Source organism: Ursus maritimus, unplaced genomic scaffold (genome assembly GCF_017311325.1).
Source record: "Ursus maritimus isolate PB19 unplaced genomic scaffold, ASM1731132v1 scaffold_12, whole genome shotgun sequence".
Classification (NCBI taxonomy): domain Eukaryota; kingdom Metazoa; phylum Chordata; class Mammalia; order Carnivora; family Ursidae; genus Ursus; species Ursus maritimus.
In genome coordinates, this window is record NW_024423564.1 from 29,179,734 (window position 1) to 29,196,771 (window position 17,038).

The 17,038-nt window shown below is 34.0% G+C and overlaps 1 protein-coding gene across 4 annotated transcripts in view; it reads left to right on the forward strand.

Annotated features, from left to right (window-relative positions):
* Positions 1-17,038, forward strand: part of ZNF644 (zinc finger protein 644) — a 100,608-nt gene that overhangs the window by 70,232 nt on the left and 13,338 nt on the right. For 3 of the 4 annotated variants that reach the window (XM_008690607.2, XM_040627052.1, XM_040627051.1), the window contains 3 exons: positions 8,050-11,087; positions 11,265-11,870; positions 13,799-13,921. In XM_008690607.2, the coding sequence (XP_008688829.1) occupies positions 8,050-11,087; positions 11,265-11,870; positions 13,799-13,921 (3,767 nt within the window). The remainder of the gene's footprint in view (positions 1-8,049; positions 11,088-11,264; positions 11,871-13,798; positions 13,922-17,038) is intronic. The other variant, XM_040627053.1, reaches the window with a different exon arrangement.

Genomic DNA, 17,038 nt, shown 5'->3' on the forward strand with positions numbered 1-17,038 from the left:
TGGTTTTAAGGTACCAGGTTTCTCCTCCTAGAATAAATTTCTGCTTATAAGGGTCTCTTTCATCAGTAGGAGCAGTATACAAATTCAATGTCATCATAACATAAATGAAACAAGTTAATGGCAAGGGTCATAGGGAATTAACATTTAATAAGTAATTACTAAATGCCAGGCCCTATGCTGCATGTATTATATTGTCTTATTTAATCCTCACAGTCCTCTTATAGGTTTCATACTTTATTGATGAAGCAACTGAAATTTAAGAAAAGTTGGAGTAACTTTGCCCCAGGGTGGAAGTTGTGGAGCCATTTTTCAAACTCAGGCATGTCTGCCACCGAAGAATGATTCTTTTGGCTCAGTACAATATAAAATTTAGCTAAAACCTCATTTTTCTGAGGCTTTTTTTATCCGTGGTATTTTATAGGACCTTCTACTTCCTCTGAACCATAGAGAGTATAATCCATATTACTCACTGGGGACATAATTTATTGCCTTTTACTGCTAGTTTTTTATACATATGTGTCCTATATATAGTCTTCCTTAGTTAGCAATACAGTAAAAAAAAAAAAAAAAAACTGCCAGCAATACCATTTGATTAATCTTAAAAATAATTAAAATTTTCCCTGAAATAATCTCAATTTTAATATGCTTTAGTCACCTTTTATAAAACAATATACTATTCATGATATTTTGGTGCTATGGATTTTAGATAAATTGGAAATCATGGGTTCTGTAAGTTTCTTATGGTTCAAAATTGCTACTCTTGACCTTGCCATCTTTCTCTCTTCGTATGAGTAAATTAGAAGGAAATTCTTTTAAATCACACTTGTTTGAATAGAGCTATGTACATTTGATTATTAATAAGTACTTGCATTTTCTAAATATTAGTGTTTTCTTTAACATTTTGGAGAAATTTTGTAATGATTTATATTCACAATAAATAAATGCCTTTGGTTTTATAAATGAACTCCCGAATCAAACATGTAATAAGGAAAACTTGTTAAATCAGAAAAAAGTCATGGCTGGTTTGTGATTTGCCATCACAAAAATATGTTCTTTTTTTAAAAGACATTGGTGCAAAAAGGTGTATCTTCTTGCATATTTTGTTTTAAGGAAAGCAGATTTCTTGTATTTGAATTTTTACCATCCTGAATGAAGATAATTATAGAATAATGATTACTTTGGAATATTTTTCTTAGAAGATAATTGTATTTGGGTGGCTGATTTTAGAGAAAGGAAAAAAGGTAAGTTGAGTAAATGGTATCAGTAACAGAGTTCACATTTAATGAAAATACTTTATAGAAAGTAAAACTTCTGGTTGTATTTCATTTTTCTAGTTCTCAGTGAGAGTGTCAAACTTTCCCATCTGTATATAAGTTAGAATTTACCTACCTGAGTTAAAAGTACATAATACGGAAAAAAGGCTAAGTACTCATTACAGATTATTACCAAGTTGCAGAATTTTTCTTTTTACAATCTTAGCCCCTTTCAATAAAATTAAATTATAATTCAGTGAAAGAATTTATTCTCTTGACTTTATAGTGTTCAAGTTTACTTCTCAGACCATAAACAGTTTTGTACTTCATAAATGTGACTAATATGTGATTATTAAATGAATTAATGGGATTTTTATAATAAGAGTTTTACTTTAACTATAAAATCTACAAAAGTTTTTTTTTTTAATGTACATACAGTTGAATATGTGAGGTTTTGAATTTGAAAGAGCAAAATTATTGAGTATTAGAAGGGAACATTTGTTATGTTTCAGGCAGTCTTTTGAGGCCAGATTATCTCTGCCACTGTTTTAAGGAATTTCTTCAAAGCCCAGTTGTTTGCATTTGCAGTAATGTCACTAACTTCAATGTGCATACTGTAATGGACCTTGGTCCTGTGGAATAAGACGTGGTTGGGGCAGAAGTTTCATCTGCGGCACTTTGAATATTATTAGCTTTTAAGTTCTTAAACAAGTTCCTAGCCTTTCCTGAAAACCATTAGGCAAATAGACATCTAACACCGATGCTGATTTTGTACTTAAGAACCTCTTTTGGGGCGCCTGGGTAGCGCAGTTGTTAAGCGTCTGCCTTCGGCTCAGGGCATGATCCTGGCGTTCCGGGATCGAGTCCCACATTGGGCTTCTCCGCTGGGAGCCTGCTTCTTTCTCTTCCACTCCCCTGCTATGTTCCCTCTCTCGCTGGCTGTCTCTCTGTCACATAAATAAATAAAATCTTTAAAAAAAAAAAAAACCTCTTTTGTCATATTTCCTTTTCTCTTGCTGATTATTGTCAGATGTATAGGCACAGTAATTTCTTAATGGTGACATCTCTCCGTTCTTCACAATTCTTTCATCTCTCAAGCAGTTCATTCCATATGCATATATAATATTTATATTACCACTTTAGGTGTTTTTTATTATCTCTGTTTTCACTTCTAATATAATTATGTTTGGTCTTCCTAGGACTTTAACACTTATATTTCTTTTGCATTTATTGGACACGATGGGTTAATGTTTATAAAATATCTCAAAAATAAGCACAAAGAGCAAACTCATCATAGACTGGAGAACACTAGAAGACCCAAAGTAAAATAACAATTAATGACAGTTAATACTCTGTTGGCGGAGGGCAGAGTTGACACACTACCTCTGGAGTGTGAAACTGACATATTTATGATTCATGTTAATTATACAATTGTGGTCAAAAGTTTGCTCTGTTTGAAAAACATATAAAGAGGTTATCACTCATTTTTTTTAAACCACGTAAATTGTTCTTGTTGGGGTCATGTGCGTATGTACATTATTTACCCTATCAAAGCCATGATGATCATTTACCTTTTTTTCTTTAAGATTTTTTATTTATTTGAGAGAGGGGCGAGGGGGAGCACAGAGGGAGAAACAGGCCACCTGCTGAGTTGGGGAGCCCACCGCAAGGCTCGGTCCCAGGACCCTGAGATCATGACCTGAGCTGAAGTCAGATGCTTAACTAACTAAGCCACCCAGGTGCCCTGATGATCACTTATCTTGTTCTGACTTTATGAAAGCATAAACAATGTGATAAGCTGTCATTCCATGATGAATATGATTTAGCATTCTCCTTTGGTTGCAACTATAATTTATTGCCTGGCCTCTTAAAATTACAAAGCTCTTCATTAGGAAATTAGCCTTTGATTAGTGAATATCCGTTTGTTTTTCGACTACTCTTCTCATTATTGTATAATTTTGTCAGGTTGCTAAAGTTAGGCCTTTGTAGCTTCCCTACCACCTTTTGTCCTTCTTGTAGTTACCTGCTTCTTGAGATGTGTCAGATTATGTTAAGTATTTAGTATACTTGGCAGTAAGAATCACTTTGTGTTATTAGGTATTTATGATCTAGTATCTTACTATTTGTAACATTTTCCTATTAAATAATGAGGATAATTCATGGCATCAGGAACAAAACTATTCAACAAGTTCAGTGTAATTTGGTGGTAGGTGGTAAAATTACATAAAGATCATTAGTTTGTAATGGCAGTGCTGCATGCTGCTGGGAAGAAAGCATTATGTGCCCAGTGTATTCTTGCTTTATTTTTCTGTTCATTATTTGAAAACTCATTGACCATTTTTTTTTTAGTATTACCAAAAAAACTATTTATTTGAAAACTCACTGAACATTTTTTTTTCGGTATTACCACTAGAGAAAAACCTCTTCGTATGTAGTTTTCATGATTGCAGATAGTTCTGTGGCCTCAGTGTGTTAGTCATTTAGTGCCATATCATTGTTCAAGAATCAGCTTACCAACATATTATATTTTAACTAAAGAATTATTTCAAGTAATTATGAATTTACAGGGTCATTTTAAAGTCCAATAGTATAATTTTCACTTCCATTTTTAGCTCATTATTTCAAATAATGTTAAATGTTACTAATGTAATAACCAAAAATTTAACATATATAGTACATATCAGAACAGATGTTAGAAATCATCTTATCTAATCTCCAGTACCATATTACCTTCTACAGTGTTCCTGACAGTAGTGCAACCTGCTGAGCCATTCAGTTCACTGTTGTGTAAGACAGCCCTTTGCAATGTTGAGTGGTTCCTCTTTTTAGTTTATTTAATCTTGAGATGAAATCTATCATTACAATTCAGACACATTGATCGTATGTTCTTTTATATGCCACACCTTCAAACATTTGAAGATTGTTAACTGTATTGGCTAATTGCTAAAGTAAGCATACTAAGTTTTCTCTTTATTTCATCATGTGGCATGCTGGATACCCATATGAATTTCTGTATTTTTTTAGTATTTCCTCTCAATGATATCCAGAATAGGTTACTGCCTGAATGATATGGTTATATAGTATACTCCGTCTTCACTTGCTTTATATACTAGGTGAGTCTTGGGTATATATTTGTACATTGTGTATAGTTTATATAGACTTAAATATCACAGTAATTGTAGATGTAGTATTTCAGTTAATTAAGATTTGTTTTGCAATTAGAATGACAGTTGTGAATGTTTTTCTCTTCTTGACCCAGTCTCATATATTACTAACAGAAGTTGTCATGTGTTCTCAAGGATAATTTAAATGAACATGGGGTTTGTGAAAATCTGACAGATATTAACTGTAACTCAGCTAGTGGGCAACATTATAATTTATTTATAGCTGTGTAATATAGCTATTAATGAGCTAATGTGGAATGAGGGCAAATTGTATTATATTTTTGTATGAAATTATACTACATGACAAAGGTTGGTATTATGTAATAAGCGCCCACAAAATATTAACCTACTCACAATAAATACAATTAATAATGTACATAAAAGAATGAAATTAAGCTAGTTTTCTATAAAAAAAAATTATTCATGAACAGAAAGTGGACAGCACAGATTCGATGACAGAAAGGTTGTATCTAATCTGAATTACTGAGTGACCTAGGAAGCTTGCTCAGAGGGATTACAGAATAATTATGTTAATATGCAATTATCACCTCATTTCTTCTGTAGTAACCTCAAGATGTAGTGTAGTGAGGGTGTTATAGCAAGTGCTGATAGTTTGCAAAAATACTGATGTTTGAAATTTCTAAGACAATAAGTCTAGCTTGAGGCATTAAAGTGATGATCTGTCATCTTGAAGACAGATCTGACCTTTGTACTATTTTTTTTAATGCTCACAGTATATAACTACAGGCAGTTATAGCTGTAGAACTCATTATGATTTTCAAGAAACTGAAATATGTTTTATGTAGATTTAAAGTTCTATTTGCAGCTTTTTATAAAGTGTGTGAATTTTTTTAAAGAACATTTTAAAATTCATTTAAAAGAAAAATTCTGTGGTTATATGATTACATGGAGGAGGACATAGTAATAGTATCTAAGCATTTTATTAAAATATCCTAATTGGTATAGCAAATTCACTGAAATTTAAGGAGTCCAAGCAATATAGCATTAGTTTTTTATTATTTTAATTTTTTAGTTTCCCTTTTTTGAATTTAATGATGTCTACCTTCAAATATGTCCCCTACTTAGTTATATTAACATAAACTGGTGTTGATGGCTCTGTTACATATATTTGACTACATAAAGATAGTTGGAAAATCTATTTGAAACAGTGTGAAATTAGCTTATGGGTTAAATGCTTTCTTGCCTATATGCTACATAACCATCCATGAATGTAGGGGAATAATTTTGATGTCAAAGTTTTAGATCCACTATTCACTGCAACCAATTTTGAAGGTTCATTGTTCTGCATTATATCTCAGTGTAACAGCTATCAGTTTTGAATACTGTTAAGAAAAAAAAATGTATTTTTAACATTTTTTTGTTAAGATATACTCTGAAAATTAAACTAGGAAAAAAAATTTTATTGTTGCTAAAACACTAGCTTATGGAGCCATTTCTTGTAGCATACTTTTTAACTGATGGAGTACATTTCTAATATTAATGTGCTAATAAATATTCTAAAAAGGAATAACCTCTATTTTTGAGTAGAGTTAATCATTAATTTGAGGGCAAGTAAGGTATATTTCCTTAGGTGTGAAGGAAAACTTTGTTAAAGACTTCATTTTATATTAACAATGTTTAATTTGATTTTGTGTTTTTCCTTCAGCTAGATGTGTTTTATAGATAGAAGGTATGTCATTTACATAGAAGATAAGTCATATACATATATTCTTTATGTGTTTTTGAGCAAAACAGTTTGGTATCTTTAGAATGTGAACTTTTGGAAGGCTCATATAAAGCCATTCTGGTAATGAGAATGCAGTCTCCAAGCAGACATGATATTCTCATAGTTTGTCACCCTGCTGTTCAGGGGGTACCAATGAAGTTGCTTTAAATGGGAAGCGTCTGTTCCATCTCTGAACCTCTAACACCAGAACAGATGGGTGGAACATGGAACATAGAAGGTTTTACCTCTGAGGTGGTAACAGTGAAGCCACTCATTAACACTGAATTTACCACTTCGTTAGCAACATTGCTTCCTGTTGAGAAAAGCTAATATAGGCTTTCAAATTGACTGAGCATATATTTGTCTACCTCTGTGATTATAATAAATAGGAACACAAAGTAAGTGTCTTTCAGGCTAGTTTTTTAAAAATTCTATTGTCCATTTCAGATTTATGAGATTGTTCCTATTTGGACATTTTACTTTTTCTATGTAATTTAATGAGAAATGTCAGGAATGGGGAATAGTATAGCATCAAGGTTTGCTTTTCTTTTCATTGACATTTGCACACTCTTCCCTAACACATGTTTATGTGCTGCCCATTTTTAACTTCTGTGTATGTGATGTAGAGACTCCTGCTGGGTGCTGCATTAGCACCATTTTGGGGTGATATCATTGAATATGATCTTATTGGATGTCTATTTTTATTACTGTGGAAGTTTGTCAATCTCAAAACAATTCTGAGGCCTACAAGAGGCAGAAAAATTGTTGGTGTAAATAATAATGCCAAAGACAGATATTTGTAGTATTTATTTGTAATATTTGTTGTATTAAAGAACACATCTTGTGGAAAGAATAAGCTCATACTTACAAGTGCTTGTTCTAAATTGTGAAATAAAGTAATTAGAAACAGTTCTTTTATTCTTTAACTAAATGTTTCACAGAGCATGTATTTGGTACCATCAAAGATATTAGAAATAATGAACTGTATTGAAAATGTTCTAATTTCTAAATATCAGATTAAGTTCCTCCTGTCCTAAAATAGCATTACTTGTTATACAAATTAAAAATACTATGAAGGAAAAATGGAAGACTTTATTCTTTAGTAGAGAGCAGGAACCTAGTCTATCTTGTTTACTGCTGGTATTCCTAATAAAGCAGTGCCTGGCACATGGTAAGGGCTCAGTAAATATTTGGAGAATGAATAAACTGTACTTGCTACCATGTACAAAAGGAAAAGAAATATGGAACTTTATGCCAGCACTTCAGATAGTTCATACTTAGGGTTGCCAAATACCAGATTCTTTAAATTGTACTTGAGGACTATTGAATGTATTGAAGGCTTTGCTGTAACTGCTGAGTCAAGAAGTCAGAACCATGATGGAATTTGCATTATTTGAATGGGGTGTCTACGTTTCATAAGAAAAAAACTGTTTTTCCTCTTACATACTTGGGCTTTGATTTTGCACTTGTGTTTTTATTCATTCAACATGTTAGTGCTTTCTTCACCAAATACTGCCTAAGTACCTATGCCAAGCACTGTGTTAGGTTCTAGAGATAAGAGAGTGACAAGGTACAGTACCTGCCCTCAAAGAGCTTACATTCTTCCAAGGAGATGGGCAATTCCCAGTGTAATGTGGCCATTTCTAATGTTGCTGTTCCCTAGATGTTTTGTAGATATGCAATATGGAGTTGTTGTTGCTTAGCACAAAGAAAAAAATTAACCTTCGAGATACTTTTAAAGTCTTTCACATTTTTTAAAGTGTTTCTTCCTTCTTGGAAAATTATTAGGATCTTGGTATAAACAGTGGAGTTACACTAACAAAAATGTGTGCTTTGAACTCTCCATACATTCTAATAGAATTTTTTCTTTCATGCAAATCTAAATTTTTTTTCTTCCATTTTCTAGACTAAATGTGTTAAATGGGCTTGCCAACAATATGGATGATTTGAAGATAAACACCGATATTACTGGTGCTAAAGAAGAACTCCTAGATAACAACAGTTTTATCTCAGACAAAGAGAGTGGAGTTCATAAACCAAAAGATTGTCAAACATCATTTCAGAAAAATAATACGCTCACTCTGCCTGAAGAACTGTCAAAGGACAAATCTGAAAAAGCCTTAAGTGGAGGCCAGTCTACTCTATTTATACATGCTGGTGCTCCTACTGTTTCTAGTGAAAACTTCATCTTGCCTAAAGGAGCTGCTGTTAATGGACCAGTTTTACACTCCTCCTTAGCTAAGACTTCCAGTATGAATAAAGGCAGTGTTTCATTAACCACTGGACAACCTGTGGATCAGCCAACAACAGAATCTTGTTCAACTTTGAAGGTGGCACCTGATCTTCAACTATCTACACCGCAGAAAGCAAGTCAACATCAAGTTTTATTTTTATTATCAGATGTAGCACATGCTAAAAATCCAACCCATTCCATTAAAAAACTACCTACCTCTGCTTCTGTTGGTTGTGACATTCAGAATTCAGTAGGGAGTAGTATAAAGTCAGATAGCACTTTAATAAATCAAGTAGAGGTGGGAGAGGATAGTGATGATTTATTGGTAAAAGATGATTGTGTTGATACATTGACAGGAATTTCCTCAGGTACAGATGAATTTAGGTCAGAAAATGATACAAACTGGGATCCCCAAAAAGAGTTCATTCAGTTTCTTATGACTAATGAAGACACAGTGGATAAAGCCCCAGTTCACTCTAAAGTAGGTCTAGAGAAAAAGAGAAAGCGAAAAATGGATGTAAGCAAGATTACTCGTTATACTGAAGATTGCTTTAGTGATTCTAATTGTATACCCAATAAGTCAAAAATGCTAGAGGTAGACTTTCTGGAACAGAATGAAGAACTACAAGCAATAGACTCACAGAAATATGCATTATCAAAAGTGAAGCCTGAATCAACTGATGAAGACTTGGAATCTGTGGATGCTTTTCAGCATCTAATTTATAACCCAGATAAGTGTGGAGAAGACAGCTCACCCGTTCATACTAGCACTTTTCTTTCAAATACCTTAAAAAAGAAATGTGAAGAAAGTGATTCCGAGTCACCTGCTACTTTCAGCACCGAAGAACCATCATTCTACCCCTGTACAAAGTGCAATGTGAATTTTAGGGAGAAAAAGCACCTCCACAGGCATATGATGTATCATTTAGATGGGAATAGCCACTTTCGCCATCTTAATGTCCCAAGGCCATATGCTTGTAGAGAATGTGGACGGACATTTCGAGATCGTAACTCACTTCTAAAGCATATGATTATTCACCAAGAAAGAAGACAGAAGTTGATGGAGGAAATTCGTGAATTGAAAGAACTTCAGGATGAAGGAAGAAGTGCACGATTGCAGTGCCCTCAGTGTGTGTTTGGTACCAATTGCCCTAAAACATTTGTGCAACACGCTAAAACCCATGAAAAAGATAAAAGGTACTACTGTTGTGAGGAGTGTAACTTCATGGCAGTGACAGAAAATGAATTAGAATGCCATCGAGGCATTGCCCATGGAGCAGTGGTAAAATGCCCTATCGTCAGTTCTGATGTAGCCCAGAGAAAAACGCAAAAAAAGACTTTCATGAAAGATTCTGTTATAGGATCATCCAAAAAATCAGCCACCTACATATGTAAGATGTGTCCTTTTACTACTTCAGCCAGAAGTATTTTAAAAAAACACATGGAGTACTTGCATTCATCATCATGCATCGATTCATTTGGTAGTCCTCTTGGACTTGATAAAAGAAAAAGTGACATTCTCGAAGAACCTATAGATATTGATAGCACTAAACCATTAATTAAACAGCAGTCAACCACATTTCCAAAGAACTCTGCTTTAAAACAAGATGTAAAGCGAACATTTGGATCATCTTCACAATCAAGTAATTTTTCTAAATTCCATAAGCGGCCACACAGAATACAAAAAGCTCGGAAAAGCATTGCCCAGTCAGGTGTAAATGTGTGCAATCAAAACAATTCTCACAAGACTGTTATGATTAAAAGCAGCACTGACCAAAAACCTAAGTATTTCCATCAAGCAGCAAAAGAAAAATCTAATGCCAAGGCAAATAGCAACTATTTATATAGACACAAATATGAAAACTACAGGATGATCAAAAAATCAGGTGAATCATATCCTCTACATTTCAAAAAAGAAGCAGCCAGTTCATTAAATTCTTTACATCTGTTTTCGTCATCAAGTAATTCCCACAACAATAGTTTCATTTCAGACCCTCAAAACTCTGACACCAAAAGGCCAGAAAGCTTCAAAGAACACAGGCGTGTAGCTGTAAAGAGAGTAGTTAAGGAATCTAAGAAGGAAAGTTCTGTTGGAGGAGAAGACTTGGATAGCTATCCAGATTTCTTGCATAAAATGACTGTTGTTGTTTTACAAAAGCTTAATTCCGCTGAAAAGAAAGATAGCTATGAAACAGAAGATGAAAGTTCCTGGGATAATGTTGAGCTAGGTGACTACACTACACAGGCTATAGAAGATGAAACCTATAATGATATTAATCAAGAACATGTAAACTTATTTCCGCTGTTTAAAAGCAAGGTGGAAGGTCAAGAGCCTGGAGAAAATGCTACCCTCAGTTATGATCAAAACGATGGCTTTTATTTTGAATATTATGAAGATGCTGGAACTAATAACTTTTTGCATGACATACATGATCCTCAGCATTTAGAAAATGCAGAAACTTCATTGTCAAAGCATAGTTCTGTTTTTCACTGGACTGATTTATCTCTTGAGAAGAAATCATGTCCTTACTGCCCAGCAACATTTGAAACAGGTGTTGGGTTGTCAAATCATGTCCGAGGACATCTTCACAGAGCTGGATTAAGCTATGAAGCCCGTCATGTTGTATCACCAGAACAAATAGCCACAAGTGACAAAATGCAACATTTCAAAAGAACTGGCACAGGGACACCTGTTAAGCGAGTTAGAAAAGGTAAGTTTCCGTGTAGATAATTTGGGTTAATATGTCTCTATTCAAACTCAAAGGATTCAAAGGTTTTGCTCAAATTTGGTCTTTATTAGAAACACATGATTTTGTATTTCAGCGTTAATTGGCTTTAAGATCACTTTATAAAAAATTCTGATGTTACTCTTAAAAAATTTTTTTTAGCTATAGAGAAGTCTGAAACCACTTCTGAACACACTTGTCAGCTCTGTGGTGGTTGGTTTGATACTAAAATTGGATTATCGAATCATGTTAGAGGCCATCTGAAAAGACTTGGAAAGACCAAATGGGATGCTCACAAATCTCCAATCTGTGTTTTGAATGAGATGATGCAAAATGAAGAAAAATATGAAAAAATCTTGAAAGCATTGAACAGTCGTCGTATTATTCCCAGACCATTTGTAGCTCAAAAACTTGCATCAAGTGATGACTTTCTATCTCAAAATGTTATACCTCTTGAAGCATACCGTAATGGCCTAAAGACCGAAGCTTTATCAGTGTCTGCATCAGAAGAAGAAGGGCTGAGTTTCTTAAATGAATATGATGAAACAAAACCAGAACTGCCCAGTGGAAAAAAGAATCAGTCTCTTACACTGATAGAACTGCTTAAAAATAAAAGGATGGGAGAAGAACGAAATTCTCCTATTTCTCCTCAAAAAATTCATAATCAAACTGCAAGGAAGAGATTTGTTCAGAAATGTGTTCTTCCATTAAGTGAAGACAGTCCGTTGATGTATCAACCACAAAGGATGGATCTGACTATGCACTCAGGTAAGAGGATGTCTATGACTGTCGTATAAAATTTAAACACAATTTAATTATGCTTACCTGTATGGAATATTTGTAGAAAATAATTTCTTAGAATCTTTTTACTTAAGCTGCTTTTTTTGCAGAGCAGAGATTGGTTATACTGTCATTTCTATATAAATCATCAGTAGATGCTCATCAACACTGAATTCTCTGTGCCTCATTTCTTGGTCAGAATGTAAGGTGAGAAAAAAAACAAACAAAAAGCTGATCTGTAAAAATAAAATATGCTATGGCTGGGGGATGGTCCTATGGATGGGAGGTTGACATTGTTCAAAAGCGTAGCATTACTGAAATGGCGTACCTGTCCTATATTTGCCAGTGCTCCAAGGTGATGTTTTCAAGATACAGCTGTTGGTTTTCCTTCTGCTTAGGTCAAACGAATAAACAAACAAACAAAAAATAGACTCTTTAAACTGAATGGATTGGTGTCTGTTGTGTGTTGTGATTAACCCAAAGAAACTTCTCCCTCTCCAATTCCTCATTGTATTGTGGGATAGTTTGGTTTTGGAGAACTGTTGTGAGTATAAAACCTTTGTTTGGGGTTTTAGATTTTATAATGGTGGTCTAAAGGAACAGAACAGATGGTTTAGGTTAGTGCTTCTGCACCAATAGTTTTTCCTTTTCAAAAGAATAGTTTGTGTGTGCCAGCAAATGATATAGCACATAAAATAGCCAAACTATATTTGTTATTGCTAAGTCTGGCTTATACTTTTACACTAGAAATTTTAAGTGTCTTCATAGGTTTCTTTTGGTGGTTAAGAATGTTGAAGATGAACTTAGATGGTCTCATAATTTAGCTCCGAGTTGAATGTGTCTAAGGTAAAAGTAACTGGTCAGTGGATTAATAATGAATGAAATTACGGTAATGTTGATTTGTTTACTTTGGTCGACATTGGGAAAGCAGAGATATTTGTATGCAGTTTTGACTTAAGGAAAGATTACCTTGTGTTGTAAATGGTCTGAAAAACTATCTTGATGGGTTTCTGGTTAATAGGGTTCTTTTGTTTGTATTAAGAGAGTCTTTCAAAGTCAAATCTTCAACCTTTTTGAGAAGGATAAAATGTAATAAGAAAGGTGTGTTAGCTGTGTTGACTAAGGTATAGTACACTTGAGAGATGAAAAGTGTATTTGTGGCTGATTTTCATAGTTGAAGAGACCAACTGAAAGGAGTTGGGGGAGTGAGGATTGTCTTTTGGAAGTTAGGAGTTTCTTATTGTTCCATCGTGTTTTCTTTCCTGTGATGACTAAGATGTTAGCTTGTTGATCATTTATTTAGCACAAAGATTTTAGCAAAAAACTTCAAATAATTAACTTTCATTATTGATTGCGCATTCAGAGTAATGAACATAAAATGCCCTAAATAAAATGTTGTGTCTAACAGCTGCTCAATGGTGTGTTTTACCACCTTTCTCCCAGCCTTCATCAGAAAGCCTAATTTAGTATTGAGACTTTTACGGTTTTGTGGGTAAAACACTTTAATTACCACTTTGTCAACTAGACTTTTTAATTCTTTTTATTGGTAATGTTGTAAGCATTGAAACTTCTCAACTGAACTGTGCTCTTCAAACCACAGGATTGTATTTTAGGTTTAGGAAATGATCTGCGTAACACAGAAATCTGCAAGAAAGTGATAATAGGTGTTAAATCCAGAGGAGCTCAGAGGTTCAAGGCACTCGTCTTCCACATTTCCAAAGAGCATGGGTTGGCTCTAAATACTAACAACAAACTAATAATAGTTAACTTAATTCCCCCTCCTTATTTTAAGTTAAGCTAATTCAATGAACGTTTTTTAAACCATCCTTATTGTGGTACTTTTCTTCACGCTTTTAGCTAAGAAAATTTCACTTTTTGAAGTGAGAACTGGATTATAGTTTTCTTTTGAATGATAGGTATGCCTGTGAAGCTTAGAACATGTGTGCATTGCAATACGACGTTTACAAGTGCTGTTAGCCTGTCCAACCACTTACGCGCTTATGCACGAAAGAAGAGTGCTGGACTTTTGACTGGTACAGGTATGTTTGAACAGATAACACAGCAAGTCTGCTTGGTACAGTACACTTTTTTTCTCACCAGACTGGTGCTAGTTCAGATGATATTTATAGCTTTCTTTGGTAAGCACAGTTGAGACTGAATATACATTAAATTTCAGCAACTTGTAAACTGTTAGATATAATTTTAAGCAAGTTATTCTTTTTCATTTGGCTCTTACTGACTTGATTTGGGGGAAAAAAACCAATAGAGGTGTGGAACTTTTGAGTCTACATAATTCCCATTGATTTTTAAATTATACTATTTTTGATTCTTAAATTTATTTTTGTTAGTGGATTCCAGTAAGGCACCTCTCTTTGGTAAAAAAAGATTGTAGTTCTAGCTTAAGGAAGTGCTTTATTAGGAAAGGAAATTATTGTGAAATTTTAAATATGTAGCTTGATTAGAAAACTAAGCAAAACTAAGGAATTTTCATTAGTTTATATATTAGATCTTTAAAGGGACAAGCCTTAATAATGGCCCATGTTGACAACTGAATAGATTTTTCTTTTAATGCTCCTAAACTATGTTTAGGATTAATAAATACAGCCAAGCACATAAATGTTAGCATGCACATTTCTGTGTTATTTTTGGTTGGTTAGCCCAGCCTTGCAGATACCTCCTCATATTGCTAGCCTGTGAAAAATTTATTAGTTTACTCACATGTAATACTGCTTCTTACCCTACTAAATGCCTTGCTCTTTTCATTTGTAGCCTTTCAAGCTACCCTGCTTTAGCAAATCCCATTTCTCTCACGTCTTAAAGTATACCCTCTTTTCTAAATCTATCCACATAAATCCTTTTGCCTAAAATTCTCCTTCCAATCTTTTTATTTCTCTTGCTCTTTTAGATCACTGCCTTCTGCTTTCTTCTAGTTGTTGTTTTCCCAACTTTTTTGTTCTTCCTCATGTCTTCCTATGGCTTACATCCAATATGTTCTTGCTACCAAAGAAACACTTGTATTCATACTAATGTCTTTCTTTCTTCTGCTTCTTTGCTTTATCCTTTGACTTGATACACAAATGACCAGGGATGACCGTTGACTGTATTAAAAGAATAGAGTGAGTTTTACTTTACTGAATTAGTAACCTCTTACTGCGAGGTTTAGTTTTTATGTTGTTATTCCTACCTTCTTCAGGCTTGGAAGGTGATTGCTGACATTATAATCAGGGAGACAGTGAAAATAAAAGAATATAGAAACAAATTCATCATTGTTACCATAATCACTAACTTTTATTAAACACTGTGTCAGGCACTGTGCTGTGCATATCATTTAACTTCACAACCACTGTATAAGTTATAGGTACAGTAAATCTCTCAATTTCACAGGACACTGGGGCTTAGAGAACTTAATCAAGTTACCCAAACTTCTGTAGTTATTAATAGCAAAGTTGAAAAATAAGCCTGTCTTATCCTAGACCTATGTTTGTAATCACTATTGTCTGCCACATACAGAACACAAGCAATTGGAAATCCTAAAATGAAGTTCACTTTAAGTTGGGGAGCATTCTGGTGAAGACTGAATAAATAAGAGTCTTACAAAGAACAGGGACCCAAGAAAGAGGCCTGGATTAGATTTTAGAGGACTTTAAAAAATATTTCAGTCTGACATATCAGACAGATAATTGCAAATACTCAATGAGGCACATCTCTCCAGTACCGATTTTGTAGGCCATTAAAAAATGGTTTTGCTTCATCTGAAAATCTTTCAAAACATAGGATTAATTATTTAAAAATAACTGATCGTTAGTAACCCTCCACTGACCAAGGGTGCATTCTAATGAATACTTTATTATCTAAAAAATGTCATTATTAAAGAAAAAAGTAATATAGGATGAATGGGGATACATTTCTTACGGCATTAAAAAAAAAAGAGGGTATTACTTTTTAAATACCTTCGATACTAACCGAAATGTCAGAAGTGTTAGAAAATATAAGTTGTGTGTTTGGCAGTCCTAAGGCAAAGAGAAGGGAAATGAAAAGCTGAAGAAAGTCTAAGGTGGTGTTTTCCACAGCCCATACCCACTTTTAAGAAAAATAAAAAATTCATGCACCTTTTTCTTAGAAATTCTGAAACTTCTCCCCTGGTTTTTGAAACTTTTTGACCAGTAGAGCTACACAGAAGATGTCTTTGCTGCTTACTTATGCCAACTATAAAGGTTTTTTTTATCAGCTTTATTAATATTTTTCATTTTCCAAATGGAACATTTTGTATTATATTTATAAACTCCAGTTGCCTATTTTCTTCCCCCATATCAGTTTCAGTGGTGTAAGTCAGTGGTCCCAACCTGTAGTTTCTGGAGGGTTCCACTGGATTATTATAAGGGAGTCATCAATGTGTATGAGTAACAAGAATTATTTTTCAAGAATATATAGATGCTGTTTTGATGAAAGAAACAATCGTTTTTAAAACCTTATCTTAATTGAAGTAGATCACAAAACTGGAACAATATAAGGGGAAAATAGGTAGGACTAAAGCCTCCATAAGAATGTCTGGTACCCAATTCAAGTAGTCTTCATTAATGTGGATTTTATTTATGTGGCCTCCTCTTGAAGAAGAAGCTTAGGTATCCCTAGAGTAAATGCTAAAAGTCTGCATGGCTACCTAGGATAGAATAAACCCCCAAGCCTTCTCTTAGAAGACACCAGCTCCTGGCCTCTTCTGTGGGAATTAACAGTCTTTTGAGGGAGGTAAATATTCTAGCTAGCCTCAGTAGACCAAAAAGAATGCTTCTCTGCTTCCCTAAATAACTATTTACTTGATGACTCACATAATTCTAATGTGATAGTTCTCAGTCTTTTTTGGGTCTTTGACCTCTTTGAGAATTTTATGAAAGCTGTGGGCCCCATACCAGAAACATGCACTTATTCATCCACAGATAAAAAGTTTTCTATATATAGGTTTTATATCCCTTGAAGGTTATCATCTATAGACCCTTCTCCCTCTGTCAGGAAGCTGAGAAAGTGGAGATGACAAAATAAAAATGAAGTAGAAAGAACACAGAACTAGGAATCAGGAGCCCTAAGAAATCTTTTTTTTTTTTTTTTTTTGGTAAGAGTTAGAAAATGCTTAAAATACCAGAATTTGTAACATCAAAACT